Source organism: Phalacrocorax carbo, chromosome Z (assembly GCF_963921805.1).
Source record: "Phalacrocorax carbo chromosome Z, bPhaCar2.1, whole genome shotgun sequence".
Taxonomy (NCBI): domain Eukaryota; kingdom Metazoa; phylum Chordata; class Aves; order Suliformes; family Phalacrocoracidae; genus Phalacrocorax; species Phalacrocorax carbo.
In genome coordinates, this window is record NC_087548.1 from 84,363,544 (window position 1) to 84,380,749 (window position 17,206).

The 17,206-nt window shown below is 44.1% G+C and overlaps 1 protein-coding gene across 3 annotated transcripts in view; it reads right to left on the reverse strand.

Annotated features, from left to right (window-relative positions):
* SKIC3 (SKI3 subunit of superkiller complex) overlaps window positions 1–17,197 on the reverse strand; it is a 54,532-nt gene extending 37,335 nt beyond the window's left edge. For 2 of the 3 annotated variants that reach the window (XR_010370655.1, XM_064438668.1), the window contains exons 1-11: window positions 17,079–17,197; window positions 16,704–16,815; window positions 15,204–15,301; window positions 13,991–14,134; window positions 12,850–12,941; window positions 12,096–12,171; window positions 10,588–10,728; window positions 6,551–6,649; window positions 6,346–6,454; window positions 4,375–4,515; window positions 2,589–2,690 (exon numbers count right to left, since the gene is read on the reverse strand). Coding sequence is in view for 2 of the 3 variants with exons in the window: in XM_064438668.1 (XP_064294738.1) it covers window positions 2,589–2,690; window positions 4,375–4,515; window positions 6,346–6,454; window positions 6,551–6,649; window positions 10,588–10,728; window positions 12,096–12,171; window positions 12,850–12,941; window positions 13,991–14,134; window positions 15,204–15,293 (994 nt within the window). In the remaining variant the exon portion in view is untranslated. The remainder of the gene's footprint in view (window positions 1–2,588; window positions 2,691–4,374; window positions 4,516–6,345; window positions 6,455–6,550; window positions 6,650–10,587; window positions 10,729–12,095; window positions 12,172–12,849; window positions 12,942–13,990; window positions 14,135–15,203; window positions 15,302–16,703; window positions 16,816–17,078) is intronic. The other variant, XM_064438669.1, reaches the window with a different exon arrangement.
* Between the last annotated feature and the right edge of the window lie 9 nt (window positions 17,198–17,206).

Here is a 17,206-nt window from a genome sequence, read left to right on the forward strand (position 1 = left end):
CCTAGAAGCTCTGCGAAGGCACATGGAGGACAGGGAGGTGATCTGGGGCAGCCAGCACGACTTCACCAAGGGCAAGTCCTGCCTGACCAACCCAGTGGCCTTCTATGATGGAGTGGCTGCATCAGTGGACAATGGAAGAGTTATGGATGTCATCTGTCTAGACTTCTGTCCACATGGAGACTGGTGACGAGTGATGCCCCTCAGGGATCCATACTGGGTGCAGCACTGTTAAATGTCTTCATCAGTGACACAGACAGTGGGATCGAGGGGGGCTTAAAGGGGGGCTGTGGGAAGGATGGGGGCGACCTCTTTAGCAAGGCCTGCTGTGACAGGACATGGGGTGATGGTTTCAAACTGAAAGATGGTAGATTTAGCCTGGAATTAGGAAGAAATTTTTTATGCGGAAGGTGGTGAAACCCTGGCCCAGGTTGCCCAGAGAGGTGGTTGATGCCCCATCCCTGGACACATCCCAGGTCAGGCTGGACGGGGCTCTGAGCAACCTGCTCTAGTTGCAGATGTCCCTGCTCACTGCAGGGGGTTGGACTTGATGGCCTCTAAAGGTCCTTCCAACCCAAACCATTCTCTGATTCTATGATTCTGTGAAAACCAAGTATTTCTGGTGAGTCTCTTTAACATGGGGGAGGGATTGAATACTGTCAAGCAATGGTGAAGCAGGGGCGTTATAGGGCGCGGAGTGTTTCAGAGTTACAGGCTGGCAGGTGCCCAGCTGATAACGTCCCAAGTGGGTGTGGACCCCACGGAAAGAGGACAGCTTATTACCGTCAAGGTGAAAGGACTGTTAGAATAGAGGAAGTACAAAAGGCTGCTTGCGTCCAGGCAATGTATGAAAGAGGGCTTCAAGGGGTACTGATGGCTGCACTGCTGGACCCTAGACTTCTCACTGGAGGGCTACTGGATGCCTTAAAAATACATGTTCAGTCTCTCAGGGAAAGGATTCAGAGGGCCAATAAACACAATCAGCAAAACCCTCAGAGTCCACCCCTGCATGTGCTGATGTGGGCAGAGACGTTACACAGCACAGCCACCCACAGCACAAGGTGGGGCTGAGTAGGCAGGCCAGTTGCAAACCTCACCCCGGATGGCCCTTCCCTCCCCCACAACCCTGTGCCCTCCTGAAGTAACCTGGGTAAAACCTACAGTCCAGGAGGGAAAAATCTTTGGTGAAAGGCACTGGTGCTGGTAGTACCATGGGTGATATGTTGCATGGGCATTACACCGATCATATCTGATGGAGGCTGGTGGAATTGTTAAAGGGAACAATTAGGGACCAGGGGGACAGGGTAACTGCCCCTCCATATGTTAGCACAACTGAGCCTGTCCTGCCCCTGAGGGAGGAGCTGAAAGGGTTAAAAAAAAAGAAGGAGCTGCTGTTTGGGGTTTGGGCTGCCTACTCTGCATGATGAATTTCTGCCAATGGCCCATGGACAAGAAGCCTCGTAAACATGTTACCATGGGCTCAAGGTGAATGAGTTTAGAACTCCTAATCAACACGGGGGGCCAAATTAGTTTTCTAAATAGAGAACAAGCTAAGGAGTTAGAAATTAAACCATCAAGGAAAGCCATAAACCTTTCTTCTACGGGTGTAGCAGAAAGATGTCCCTTAGCTAGAACCCAGCTCTGCTTACCTAGGGAAAAGTGGATGACGGCAATGGAAGTGGCTCTGAGCCATTATAAACAGAATATGTTGGGATTCGATGTGCTGGCAGGCAAATGATGGCGGGGTGTGGAGTTTTGGACGCAGAGGGACAGAGGCCACCCTTGTGGGGACTTTGCAAGTTGCCCCACTACCACCATAATCTAGAGTGACTCATGTCCCTCAATATCCATCACCAACCACTGCCAAACAAGACAAATTACAAACACGTGGTAATTAGTGACCTTGAGAAGAGACAGATCATAAGCCGCACACACTCCCCTTACACCTTTCCAGTCTGGCCAGTCCGTAAGCCAGGTGGGCAATGGTGGTTGACAGTCGACTACAGGAGGTTAAACAGAAATACCCCACCAGTAACTGCTGCTGTCCCAAGTGCAACTTCAATAGTGGCAGCAATACATGCAGCTGCCCACCTGTAGGTGGCCACCCTGGATGTTACAGGCTTTTTTTTTTATGATTTCCCTAAGAGAGGAGGATAAATCCCAGTTTGCTTTTACTTGGGAAGGGACACAGTACCCCTTTAATCAACTCCCACAAGGATACACTCTCCCACTATTGCCCATAATGCCTTAGCCAAACTCCTCGACTCTGTGGAATTGCCACCAGGCACCCCCATATATCAATATATAGATGATATCATAGTTGATGAAGATGACAAAGACCAGGTGGGGCAAGTGACTGGAGCTGTCTGGAACCTGCTGACAAAGAATAGGCTAGATATCCCGCCCTCTGAACACCAAGGTCCTGGACAAGAAAACGATGAGACGCAGAGGACACCAGCACAAGCCATGAGACTGCAAAAAGCAAAGGGCTATGACTGCTGCTGACTCAGACCTACCATGCAAAGCCCTGTGGCTGGACTACATAAAGTGGTGTACCACTCTAGTTGCCCTTTCAATTAGCGGGCAGTTACCTTGATTGCAGGACAGGACGGCATCCCTGTATTTGTGAATCTTCACCTGTGCCTTTGCCAAATAATACCATGCTGCTGGACACTGGCTAGTCTTCTGCAAACCTAATAAAACAAGAGTTTAAAAAAGGCACTAAAAAAAGTTGCTCAGGGCTGCAAAGACACTGTAACTGGCAGGTGCTGTATTACCACATAATGCCATCAAAACCACATTATCAACCAAACAATACGACTTAATTTTTTCTTTCAGTCTTATTTTAAACTATTTTAGACATACAGGCTTCCATGCAGTAACCAAAGACTAAGAAGCACATAAGCTTCTGTTAGGCTTAATTTTGCATGTAACAGTACACTTAGAAAAAGGGGGAAAAAGTGAGGAAATATACAACACTGGCTTAAGGTAGACTTTTGTTTCAAAAAGAAAAGCGTCCTACACTTTGAGCAGACATTAACATCAGGAGCATCTAGACTGCTTTATAAAGTTTTTCTCAGAAACCAGAAAAGGCCCATAGAACTTGAAGACAGCAAAAAAAAAAAAAAAAAAGTGGCAGGAACGATTCACTGAAACTTCCTGATAAACTGGCCCTAATTAAAGATTCTGTAATAAAACTGAATTTGAGTCTTGATATATATGTATGTTTTACTACTAAATAACACCTTGAAGCTTCAATGACTAAAATGCAAATACTTGGCTTACTGAGAAAGACATTATTTCCAAGCTTTAAACATTCTTGCTGGTATCAAAAGCCCTGCCCTTTGCATTCTCCCCTTCATGAGCAGAGTATTACACATAAAAGTAAAAATAAATAAATAAAATTATTTGAGAGATGTATCTTCTGTCAAAAACAGGATGTATGTTTTGCCAAAACGTCCAAAGGCCATTTAAGTCAGAAGAAGTTGCCTTCCATGGAAGCCTTTTTCCTCTTAAGCAACTTAAATTTTTGTTTTAGATTTTAGGGAAGACACGCTATTTCACTGTGGGTAAGCTACTGTAGAATATTCTGAAATCCAATTTCAGAAACAACATTTTTTAAACCTGGGTGAAAGGATGCAGATATCACAGCATAGCCTGACTGACTCCTGATTGCTTAGGTCACAGATGCTTATTTACCCAGCCTTCTCAACAAGCAGTTTTGATTTATCCATGGCCAGCACAGTGAGAGCGGAGATTCCTTATTTCCCACTAGTATACTTATGAATAATTTTCAAAGAGCTTTGCCATTTCAATACAAGCAAGATAATTACAGATTAGTAAGCCAACTCTTCAGCAATTCTGGCTACTGTAAAAAAAAAAATCCTCTGATATTTCTCTTTAGATACCCAGTGCAAGTGTTTACCCAATGTAAGTGTTAAAGAGGTCTTAAAATGATGTAACTTTAAAAGGAAGTAATTTTTGTTCAGGTATAGAAATGCAGTGACTCAATTAGAGGAGCTGCATTACATTTTACTTCATAAATTCCATACTCCTTCAACAATTGCTGTTGCTATATTTACTGCTTCATGTAGGTATTTCACCAATAACAGATTAAAAAAAGGTTTAAAGTTTATCACACTAAACTACTACAGAGCAGACAGTAACAGCAATGACCGTCTTCAGAGATGTTATACCTAAAGCTGTATTTTAAAAAAATTCAATCCCCAGTCAGAGAAAGTCTTGAATATTCTTTCAAAATCTAGCTGGTCTTAGAACTGGCAAAGTACTACGCAAGTGTAAGATGCCCAAAATATCCAGCATAAATTAGCTGGTGTTGAAGTTATAGAGTACTTATACCTCATATTACACATTTACCTTCAGTAAGGCTCTTAACAGCCTCCTGGTATTTCTTTTCTTGGAGGCATTTTATACCAAAACCAATGATTCCTGGACCACTGCTTGTGTCCATCTCCAAAAGCCTAGAAAAACAGTGCAGAGCCTCCTCTGACAAAGTACCTAGTTTCAGAAAAAGAAATATTTTATAGTTTTAGGTGAAAAATAAAATATTGCAGCATACCTTATCTACATAAATATGACCTTTATCCTCTGAGCTCAAAGTAATGAATTTATAACTAAACTTTTGTCCAAAAGTACCCCATACTTATCACCCTCCACCCCCAAAACCAAACCCAGAAAACAACCAGTAATCTAAATACGCGGTACCACCAAACAGAATAAACTGTCAGTTTGAAACCTGAATTTTTAACCACTCATGTTCAATTACTACAGGTATACTATTATTCTTAATTAAGAGCTAATTCCTTCAAATGCTTTTCATGCAAGCCCAGCTGAATGCCCATTTGTCAAAATCTGCCTCAAATAAATAAAAATAATTTCCTTCCTGAGCAGGCCTTGTGTTCCTGCAAATTCGTTGTGACAAGCTTCCTGAAACAGTCTTGCTGTGAAAACATGTAATTTAAAGTCTTGGCTTAATTTTAACCGATGCCACTAGCTTTTTACACTTATGTTTAGCTGTGACTGTAGACTTGGCAGTCCTTGCTTAAAACAGCTATTGTGTCTTGCAGCAACAGTCTCCGGACAACTGTTTTCTTTAAAAAGTTATGGACTCATTTGATATAAAGGTTGCCTTTGATTTACATTTGGTAAAGATGACTGACAATGCATCTGAGTGACAAGCCAACAAGTTTGGGGCATAAAGGACTATGACATGGTTGGAATGACTCATATATAAACAAACAGCCTCACTAAAACCTAAGCATCACCCTCCTCACCCCAAGATACCTGTGGGATGGTGAGATGTGGTCAGAGCATTGGCATATAAGAACTCTGCCAACCAGATGCTCCTTTTCCTTTGGAAATCAGTTTCTGCATGTTTCTCTGAACTGTAAAGCATTCTTATGTGGAAATGAGAGTATGGGCCTCATTTGTCTTCATCGTTTCAAACCAAAGCAAAAAATTCTCTCTTGTTTTATGTTACTACAGTATTCCACGAAGCCTACCTTCAAAACCGGAAAAGGCATTGTTCTACCTAAGCTGAAAGTTTTTTCTCTTTATATAAACCAGAGCGTTTTTTTCCCCATTTTCTTTTTTTGTTTTAAAAAGAAATAAAATCAACTTCTGATGCCTTAAACAATAAATTGAAAGACCAGAATTTAGTAGTTATCTTTGAAAATGCTGAGGAAGTGTCCAATGCTATTGCAATGTTGTTTAGTGAACTACTTAAAACAGCAGTTGTATATGTTCAGATACCTGCACTACTGAACACACCATGTTTTGGGTTTTTTTCTTCAGAGATTCTCCTTTTCTTAGAAGAAATATCTAAACAGATATAAACAGATCTCTCTATTCCCTACTCACCAGGCATTCTTTTGAAAAAAAGTTTCACAAATGTTTGGTTTTATCGCCAAAAGAGAATTTCTGTGTCAGGAATAACCCAAATGTAGCCCGTCCTCAGCCTCAGAGCACTGGTTAACATTCTCCATTCCCTCTTCTATGCCTACGAAGCTACCCTTCATCTATCCGGAGAGGCTGCTTTTGAGTTTTGCAAGGCATTCTTTCTTTGCAACTTTGTACACTGCCAGAGTTGGACTTAACTCAAAGAAGTTTTTTGCCACTTTACAGTCACCACTCAGTTACAGAGCTAGGAAATAGCAAAGCATAGGACTGAACACTTTTCATTTCCAGACAGGCAGAAATATAACATAAAAGTAAGTAGTGCACATGTATTAGGTTGTGAAAGGTAACAACTAGCAAAAATATTGTCAGAAAACTAACTATAAAAGAAACATTTTAAGCCCCCAAAATGTCTAAACCCATCCTACTCACCGGACTGAATAAAATGCAAGCAAAGTACTTCTAAAGGATAACTCACAGTAGGATACAAAGCCATCATATCATTACAAGCCTTTTCCAACCTAGCTGTTTCACCAGGAAACTTGAAAGGAAAAAAAAAAAGTAGTTATTTGTGTGAATTATCAGATGTGGAATATTGTATCTATTCACTAATGAAGATAAATTAACATAACCTTACTTTTGACAGGCACTGAATAAAGTCCTTGTAAAGATTTTGGTGGTCTGCACCAGGAATAGTGTCAGCAGAGTTCACTGCATGTTCAAATGCAGTCAAAAGCTGAAATAAGAAATAATTAGGAGTGCAACAAACAATCACAGAATCCCAGCATGGCGGGGGCTGGAAGGGCCCTCTGGAGCTCACCCCGTCCCACCCCTGCTGGAGCAGGCACCCCCAGAGCAGGGGCACAGGGCCGCGTCCAGGCGGGGGGTGAATGTCTCCAGGGAAGGGACCCCACAGCCTCTCTGGGCAGCCTGTGCCCCTGCTCTGGCACCCGCACAGGGAAGGGGTTTGTCCTCATGTTCAGGGGGAGCTTCCCGTGTTCCAGCTTGTGCCCGTGGCCCCTTGGCCTGGCGTTGGGCACCTCTACAAAGAGTCCAGTCCCATCGTTCTGACACCCACCCTTTAGATATTTATAGGTACTGATGAGATACCTCTCACCCTCTGGGGGCTGGGATGCCTCAGAGCCAGTCTTAGCAGTAACAACCAAGGCAAAGAAGGCATTCAGTAACTCTGCCTTCTTTGCTTCTGGCATCACCAGGGCCCCTTCCTTGTTCAGCAGTGGGACCACTGTATCCCCAGTCTTCCTTTTACTACTGATGTATCTAAAGAAGCCCTTCTTGTTATCCTTTATATCCCTTGCCAGATTTAATTCCAAGTGGGCCTTGGCCTTCCTCGTTGCATCTCTGCACACCCTGACAATATTCCTGTATTCCTCCCAAGTGGCCAGTCCCTTTTTCCACATACTGTGAACCTCCCTCTTCTGTTTGAGTTTCTCTGGAAACTCTTTGCTCATCCATGCGGGTCTCCTGGCTCCTCTGCCTGACTTCTTCCTCCTGGGGATGCACTGATCTTGAGCTCGGAGGAGGTGGACCTTGAATATTGACCAGCTCTCTTGGACCCCCCTGCTTTCTAGAGCCCTAGCCCATGGGATTCCTCCTAGCAGGTCTTTGAAGAGGCCAAAGTTGGCTCTCCTGAAGTCCAGGGTTGTAATCTGACTTCTTGTCCTGCTTCTACCACACAGTATCCTGAACTTGATCATCTCATGGTCACTGCAGCCGAGGACACCCCCAATTCTCACATCCTCAACCAGCCCTTCTTCGTTCATAAGGTCCAGCAGCACATCTCGCCTCATTGACTCCTCCACCACTTGCATCAAAAATTTGCCCTCGATGCTCTGCAGGAACCTTCTGGGTCATGCACGGCTCGCACTGTTGCTTTTCCAGCAAATATCAGGGTGGTTGAAGTCACCCATGAGGACCAGGGCCTGCGATTGCAAATCTACTTCCAGCTGTCTGTAGAAGGCTTCATCAACTTCCTCTTCTTGATCAGGTGGCCTGCAGCCAACACCCACAACAGTGTCACCCATATTTGGCTGTCCCTTAATTTTTACCCACAAGCTCTCAGTTTGTTCTCCTTCCACTCCAAGGCAGAGCTCAATGCATTCCAGTTGCTCCCTCACATAAAGACCAACTCCCCCACCTTGCCTTGCTGGTCTGTTGTTCCTGAAAAGCCTGTAGCTATCCATGACCACACTCCAGTCATGTGAGCTATCCCACCATGTCTCTGTGATTGCAATGAGATCATGGCCCTGCGACCACACACAGACCTCTAGTTCCTCCTGTTTATTCCCCATGCTGCGTGCATTGGTGTACAGGCATTTCAGAGAGGTACCTGAGCACCCAGGTTTTCCTGGAAGAGTATGCAAGGACCCCTCTTGAGGTGGTTGGTCTCCTGGTTGCCATCTTGTGAGGCAGCTAAGGCACCTTTATCACTTCTCTGGTTGACGTGGCTTATTCCCTCGCTGTATGTGATGGCATTAGCATTGCCACTTTGGCCCCCACCCCACGAGTCCCTCAGTTTAAAGCCCTCCACATCAAGCTGGCTGGCCTCCTGCCAAAGATTCCCTTGCCTCTTCCAGACAGGTGGAGTCCATCCCTCCCTTAGCAGGCTATGGCTGCTGAAGAATATCCTGTTGTCGTAAAAGCCAAAACCCTCACATTCACACCAGCCACATAACCAAGAGTTGATTTGTGTTATTCACCCATTTTCTCCAACAGGCAATATGGAGAAGGTAACTTGGGCATCAATATTTTTCACTTTCACAATGACCCTGTGAAAATGCTATCTTTACTGAATAGAGTGTTTCAGCTGGAAGGGACATAAAACAATCACCTAGCCCAACGGCCTGACCACTTCAGGGCTGACCAGAAGTTAAAGCAGGTTATTCAGGGCATTGCCCAACAGGCTCTTAAGCACTGGCAGGCTTGTGGCATTTACCACCTCTCCCAGAAGCCTGTTCCAGGGTTTGACCACCCTCTCAGTACAGAAATGCTTCCGCGCGTCCAGTCTGAACCTCCCCTGGCACAGCTTTGAACCATTCCCCACATCTCCTGTCACTGGATCCCAGGGGGAAGAGCTCAGTACCTCCCTCTCCTTGTCCTCCTCAGGAAGCTGCAGAGAACCATGAGGTGGCCCCTCAGCCTCCTCTTCTCCGAACTAGGCAAGCCCAAAGTCCTTAGCCGTTCCCCATAGGACATGCCTTCCTGTCCTTCCACAGTTAAGTGGACAGTTACATGTTACTATCTGGATCCTACTCATTAAGTTCACACTAGTACTGTGGACAAAGGAAGACACAAAGCAAGTTCCTTAACATGAAGTAGTACTCAAATAGGATCCAAACCACATTAGTTGTCCAGTACAATAGGAAACAGCTAGGTACTGTTTCATAACGTAAGAGGGGTAAAAGGGAGGCAAAAGTTTTAAAAACATAGATTCTTCTTCACACCTAATCCCAATTCAGAGAAGGACTTCGTACCACAAACCCTAGGTTACTATCCTCTATGGTTAGCTGTCAGCCCTCCCCACCGCTCTGTTCTAGAAATCCAGCCTCTTATTTCTTGACTCCTTATCCATGGGAGAACACAGGCACCACAGAGTGTGGGCTACCAAACAGACATGCTGAACACAAAGCTGCCCACAGCATGTCATAAGTGAAATACTGACTTGGTTGCCTCCAATGCCACACCTTTCCACGTTCAGATGCTTTACTCAGAAATGCAGTAAACCGTAGATTTGCACGTGAAACCTGTTCCTGGTATTTATGCCAGTTTTTTCTTTTTTAAACTCCTTGTCACCAAAAAGGAAAGCAGAGCTGCCTGCAGTACTTGTTTTCTATAATAGCTCGTAAGTTAGAACGTTTGCCTTCTCAAAAGTAGAGATCCAAATTCGATTTTCTTCTATCCCTAATTATTTCAATTTGTATTTTCCACTTTTCCAGAGCACTGCTATCAACCAGATTAGTGATGAGAAATTTCCTCCCTTCCTGTTGAATGAGGTTCATCTTGCAAGAACAGATAGATCAGATAAAACTGAATTAATTTTGGCCCTAGAGAACACAGGATCAGTGTAATTTATGATCATGCTGTTTGCTCCGATTAGCTTTGACATTCTTCTAAGAAGTGAGAGCTTAAAATCTACAGAAGAAAGGAAAATTTGAACCCAAACACTGCTATCTAGGATAAGTACTATGTACGAAGAAAACAAAAGCCAGCACAAAGCTGCCTCTTTCCCTGTGGGCGGGGAAACGGAGGAGTTTCTTGCTCTGAAGAAAACCTACATTCTAGACTTTGTCAAAACTTACGCATGAGGCTTATGAGTGATGCTTCTTGTATCATGCAGAGGTAGAACAACGCATCACTGCGCTACAGCACAAACTTGGACTCCTTCAGAACTCAGAAGGCAGTTAATGAAAGAGTTCCGGGACAACTCATCAGATTTAGGTGCCTTATTCCACCTAAAGCTGATCTGAGGCTGCTGTTCCCTCACTGCTTCTGCCGGGAGGTACAAATCACCCACCTTTTCCTGAGAAGTTTAGTACTACTGAACATTAATGAGACAAGCAGTCACAAGATTTGTATGGTTTTTAAGGCTTCAGCTGCAGCCTAGCTGCACTGTGCACATATACGATTCTAGATGAGTAGGAGTGAGAAACATACCGACTGCTCAGTCTTATTATCCTGGTTCTGTGTACTGTCTTTCAGTAGCTGGATCATCTTCTTCCAAAGCTGATGAAGCTCTGCCTTTTCCGCACCTTCCTCCTGTTTCTTTTGTATTAGTTTCTGCCATGCTTCAGCCACCTGTCAGGAGGAAACAAATGAGCCATGCTGTCATTGTTTAAAGAACTGGAGGTCTAACACAAGCATTCCATTACTGTAAACTCTACCACACTAGGGCAGACAACAGATTTAAATTAACAACTGAGATTTACCTGCTTTCTGATTAAAGCAATAACACGTCCCAAAACACTGTGTGGGACCTGTCTACCTTCCAAGGTACAGTAAATAAGGGAGGCAACATCAAGGGTATCAATTCTGACTCTGGCTCCTGAAGGAAATCAACAGTAAAAATAGACCTAAGCAGTCCTCTGATAAACTCTGAAGAAAAAATGGAAGCCTTGCTTGATCTACAGCACTAGGAGCAGAAACAGAACAGCAGCAGCACATGTTGAAATTCCACTGTGGAAAAATCCAGAGAACTGAGAAAGAAAATAAATAGGACCCTGAAGCCTATGATTTCCTGTTGCACACAGAGCAAGTCTGCCTTCACATACTAAAATATTAACATTGAATTTAGTTTGAGAAACTGGTATATGAAGAGGCTTTGGGGCTTATTAATAGTCTTGAGCCTGATGCTAACTGATACGTAAATTTTTTCGTTTTCCATGAGTGGAGGAAAGAGGAGAAGATGACATGAGGTAAGGACATGCACCACCTTGTAAAAAAACCAACTTTTTTAAAGAGTAAAGGAAGAGTGAACTACATAACTGCAAAAATATGCATCCTGTAATATTACTACAGAGACTATAGGCAATGTACTGTTGAACCATTCAGGCATTTAACAGCCCCACCTCGTGGCAAGCTGGCAAGAACATTACTATTTCTGCAACGGTCATGCTGATGTGGACTCTAGGAGGGCATGCGCTGAAGCTTGGGTTGCCCTGGAGCAGCACTGCACACCCTTCTTGTTCTGCATGGATTACACTACATGAGCCACAGGCAATCGTGTTCAGGTCGTGTACAAATTCCACCTCACCCTCTGGCATGAAGTATCAGGGACAGTCTAGGATCACCACACCAGTGAAGGACTATTCAGATACCTAGAACTGGCCAAGCCAGGCAAAGGACACCTGACTCACACATACTGCACATAAATGTGCATTTGGGATCATGCCTGACTTCTGCAAATAAAGCAGAAGAACGAAGCTGCCTGCACCCTTTCAGCCTGTATTCTTTGTCAAGTTTTGACAGTTTAATGGCTTGCACCCAAGTCTTATGCAGTGGAAAAGAAAGGAATATAGTTAAAATCAGTTCTTTCTGGTCATGGTAAACAAGGGGACCTTTGGTATGTGGCCCAAAAGATTGGGGATTCCTTGATGTAAAGTAACTAGTCCCAACAAGAAACTCCCGTTTGATCAGAAAACAGAAAAGTAAAGTAGTCAACTCACCTCTAAGTACTTCTTTTCTTGATGATATAGCTCCACAAGCTTGTTACATACATCACACCATTTCTGCTTGTCACCACTATAAAGGAGGAAGAAAATCCCACACAAACAAGCTAAGTTTTCCATAAAACAAGTATAACTTTTTTCTAACTCTGACAAATATTTTATTAGTAGGTTCAGTTGCCCAACAAATATTCAGAATAAATACTACAGATTGCCTGAGAAGTTTTACTCACTTCTGTTGTAACTGAGTAAAAAAAAAAAATGTTACGGGATTATACTCTTCTTGAACAATTTTTCAAATTAAGGAACAAATTGACACTCCAGTCAGTTACAGTGAAAGCTGAGAGTTAGGTTTGTTTAGAATTGTACCTATATGAATCAGATGACATATATTCTGTGATCTTAAAAGCAGAAATAAACAAGCCTACTTATCAATGCAGACAATTAACTGTCAGAGCTAAATGCATCAAGGCAGTGAGTTTAGACAGAGGACACACGGTGACATTAGAATCCTCTACACTACTAACCTCACGTTCAATTATTCCGAGAGTTTTTGTCTGATCAAAAGGATAGGATCAAGAAACCTTATACAGGCACAGAAAACCTTAGTAACAAGTGCTTACCCACTGATGTGACAAGGCTTTAAAAAAAAAAACAACCAAAAACCAAACTTGCAGACTATCCTATGTATCAGCAACAAGCACTCACTGAACCAGAAATCTTAGACTGAATTATGGTATTCAACATTCTTCACCTTTCATAGAGTTCCAAGAGCTTTTGGTAAACATCTGCTAAGTCTCCTTTGACATCTGTTTGGTTGGACTTCTCATATAAATTTGCTAATCCCTTTAAAAAGAAAGATAAAAAATAAGTAAGACTTATTGTCAACAGTTATGTGTTATCAGAATGCTGCAACAACAGTCTACAAAAATTATTTCATTGCCTTCAGTGGGGTCAAGTGTTAATGTCGTAATCTCTAAGCAGAATCTACCCTCGTACTTCTGTACAGCCTTATGAATCTACTTATTTTAAATTAAAAGCTTTCTTCACTTTCTTAACTAAATATTTGAAACCCATATATGTTAGATTATCTTGTCTGCATAATAGACAATATACAAAGCACATGAAGCCACAGGATAGAAGATCTATACCCAGGCATCATACCATCTTGTATAATAACAGAAAGCCAGAATCTGACTGCAAAGCTGAGGCAATTTCAATATACCTTGAAATCAGGCACCAACAGCGACACTTTAAAAAGCTATTTATATTGAAAATGCTCAGAACCTTACTAGCTTAGAAAAATACCAATTACTGCGGTCTGGAAGGCAGACCTAATATGCCACCTTATGCCTCACAAAGTCTCCAAGTAACACAACTGTGTTTTAACTACTTACTGTTATAGGCTCTCATCCACACGCCACCCAGCACACAGCTACTTTAAATTTATACTATTGTTTTTAGGTAACAACAAAATTCAGTAATGATCCACTTCATGCTAGAAGCTCAAAAAATAAGTTACTAAAATAAGTTAGACAAAACATTTTCTCTCCTACGAGAGAAGCATTGTCAAATGTTTCTTGAGCTACAAGCATGGAAATTCCTAAGTGTGGACAAACTTACTGCATCTGTTTCAATTCACATTCTCCCTTGCATATTTCAGTGCAATCTGGTCTATGCAAGAAATACAAACTTAAATATACTGGAACCAAAGTTTACCCTGCTGTAGACATGTGGCCACCCACGGCTTTACTTTGGACACAAAAATATGAAGCTTCGGTGGAACTAAGGACCTCAAGAATGCACGACAAGTCTCAACTCTGCTTTGCTCCCCTATTTAACTCCATAGTGACACCTTTCAGAGAAAGAAAAAGTGAATCTGGACATATACGTACCTGCCATGCCAGTAACTGGTTTGGTTCAAGTTCAATTGCCTTCTTATATGCTCCTTTGGCTTGATCAGGCTGCTCTAACTCAGCAGCTGCCAGGCCAATAAATACCCAAGCATTGTAGTTATTTTTTTCTTGCTTCAAGACTGCCTAGATGTAGACAATTTTCAGTGAAAATGATGAATGAAATGCATCCATGTATTGAGTTTCATCATCACAATTTGGTGATTTATTCTGTATGGCAATATTAGAAGTTAACTTATTTTTAGGAAAAGGCTAAGATTAGTAACGTCATCTTTTTATGCCAGATAATACTTCATATCTGAAATGTGCTGCCAGTAACCATATCTGTAGCTCAGCAATTAAAGCACTCCTATCAAGGTCTGGATAAGAAATGGATTTTATCACTATCATTATAGTATTAATAGCCTTATCACCACATATAATCAACAGCCAAAGGAAAGGGTGTCCTGGATTCAGCTGGGATAGAGTTAAATTTCTCATAGTAGCTAGTACGGGGCTGTGTTTTGGATTTGTGCTGGGAACAGTGGTGATAACGCGGAGATGTTTTGGCCGTTGCGAAGTAGTGCTTACGCTGGTCAAGGACTTTTTCAGCTCCCCGTGCTCTGCCAGGTGCACAAGAAGCTGGGAGGGGACACAGCCGGGACAGCTGACCCAAACTGACCAACGGGATATTCCATACCATATGACGTCATGCTCAGTATATAAAGCTGGGGAAGAAGAAGGAAGGGAGGGACGTTTGGAGCGATGGCGTTTGTCTTCCCAAGTAACCATTACGTGTGATGGAGCCCTGCTCTCCTGGATATGGCTGAGCACTGCCCATGGGAAGCAGTGAATGAATGCCTAGTTTTGCTTTGCTTCCGCACGCAGCTTTTGCTTTACCTATTAAACTGTCTTTATCTCAAACCATGAGTTGCCTCACTTTTACTCTTCCGATCCTCTCCCCCGTCCCACCAGGGGGGAGTGAGCGAGCAGCTGCGTGGTGCTTGGTCGCTGACTGGGGCTAAACCATGACAAAGGGGAATAAAGGTGTACCTGTGGACAACTAACTGAACAATCAGTGAAGTTACACCTGAAAATCAGTCTCAACTATTATGTCAATAAGGTCCTCCACACTGTTACTATGCAGCTGTAGGGGCATGGGAACAGCAAACAAAATGTGCAAAAAATATTTACTTTCAAGTAAAAAATTAATTACCTTGCAATGTTTTAAGGCTTCCTTATATTCTTTATTTCGTATTGCATCTCTAGCACTCTTTAATGCTGCCTTCACCTCCTTATTTGACATTGTGGCTACTAAGTAAAAAGGACACATAATCAGTTCTTATAAAAAGATACAATGAACTTAAAACATTGTTTATATCCTCATGTAATTGCACAGAGAGCGTTTTAAACACAGAAATGTAGTGCAAGATGCCAAAACGCACACAGCACTAAAAACTGCTGAAACAAATAATACAGTTAAAGTTAGTTACTTACGTTTAGCTCCAACACAGGATTAAGTCAATACTCCAAACAGTTACATGACACAAAATAGCTATCCTAAAACAAAATTTTTGGTTAAGGTGTAAGACAAATTCAACTGAGAGGAGATGTGTTATATGACAGTCACCATAGATAGACTCCTAGAAGGACACCCTGCACACAATTTCTTTTAGAAGAGGAATTACTAAGCACTGAGCTGTGCTTACGAGGCCTACTGCACTGCACTTGTGCTGAAGGGGTTCCTAAGGATCAGCGTTTTTGTTGTGTGCTCTCTAGAGCAGCACCTCTGCCAGCCGGTTGTTTGTGGTCCGCAGTGCTCCCCTCCTTCCGCTCACGCTTACGGCAGACCCTGCTTCCCACAGCTGTACAGTGAAAAAGAATAAGCATTTAAAGACCCACCAAGGAGGTGTTCACGCTTTTGAAGCCTGACATAATCATGCCCTATTTTGAGGTGTGTCATAAATATTTTGCCTCAAATGAAGTTTAGAAACACAACTGTCAGAACTGCCTAAAGTGGATGAGGCTGAGAAACAACACTGCTGGTGCAGGCACTGGAAGAGACTGAAAATGAGGCAAGCTAAAGAACAAAAAGACCTTTTTAGGTCATTAGACTTTTGTAGGACTTCGAGATGCTGGAACATGTCCAGAGAAGGGCAGCGGGGCTGGGGCAGGGTCTGGAGCACAAGTGTGCTGTGGGGCGGCTGAGGGGGCTGGGGGGGTTTAGCCTGGAGAAGGGGGGGCTGAGGGGAGCCCTTCTCGCTCTCTGCAGCTGCCTGGAGTGAGGGGGGGTTCGTCTCTGCTCCCAAGTCACCAGTGATGGGATGAGAGGGAACGCCCCCAAGCTGTGTCAGGGGAGGTTTATATTGGGTATGAGGGAAAACTTCTTTGCTGCAAAAGTGGTCAGGCCCTGGCACAGGCTGCCCGGGGGGGTGTGTCACCATCCCGCGGGTGGGTGTTCAAAAACAGTGCAGACGTGGCAATTAGGGCCATGGTTTAGGAGGCCTGGGGGTGTTGGGTTGGTGGTTGGATCTGATGATCTTAGAGGCCTTTTCCAACCTTAATGATTCTGTGATTCTCTTAGCAGCTGAATGGCAAAAGACAAGGAGTGAACGAAGGACGTAGGGAGAAATTAGTAATGAAACGGCAAAGGAAGAGGGCGGATTTCAAGTATTCCCTCGGAGCCTAAAAAACCCACAGATTCTGCCAAACTTACGTTAGCTCGACAGCTCCTGGCGACAAATCTGCTTCCTCAGAGGTCAGGGCCCCGGTGATCCTCACAAGCGCACCCCGCGGCCGCCAGCTCCCAGCCCCAGCTCCACTTTCACCTACAGCGCAAAAAGCCGCCGCGTCAGCCCGAGCCGGGCAGCCCTGCGCCGGCCTGCTCCGCGCCGCTGCCCAGGCCGAGCGGCGGCCGGGCGGGACCCCACGAGGCACGGCCGTGGGGGAACCGGCTGCGCGCCGGGGGCATCCGCCGGGCCCGCCGGCCACCCCTGCGGGAAGGAGACGCGACGGACCGAACCACCACCCTCCCTCGTCCCCGCCGCTCTAGACCCAGCCTCAGCGGCCTCATGGACGCTCCCCCACCCACCTCTCCCAGCTCCGCCGCCATTTCACCCCGGGTCGGACCGGCGGTTCCTGCCTCCCGCCGCCGCGAGGACGCTGGGAGCTGTAGTCTGCCGGGGGTGCGGGGGTTGACGGGCCCTTCCGCCACGGGGA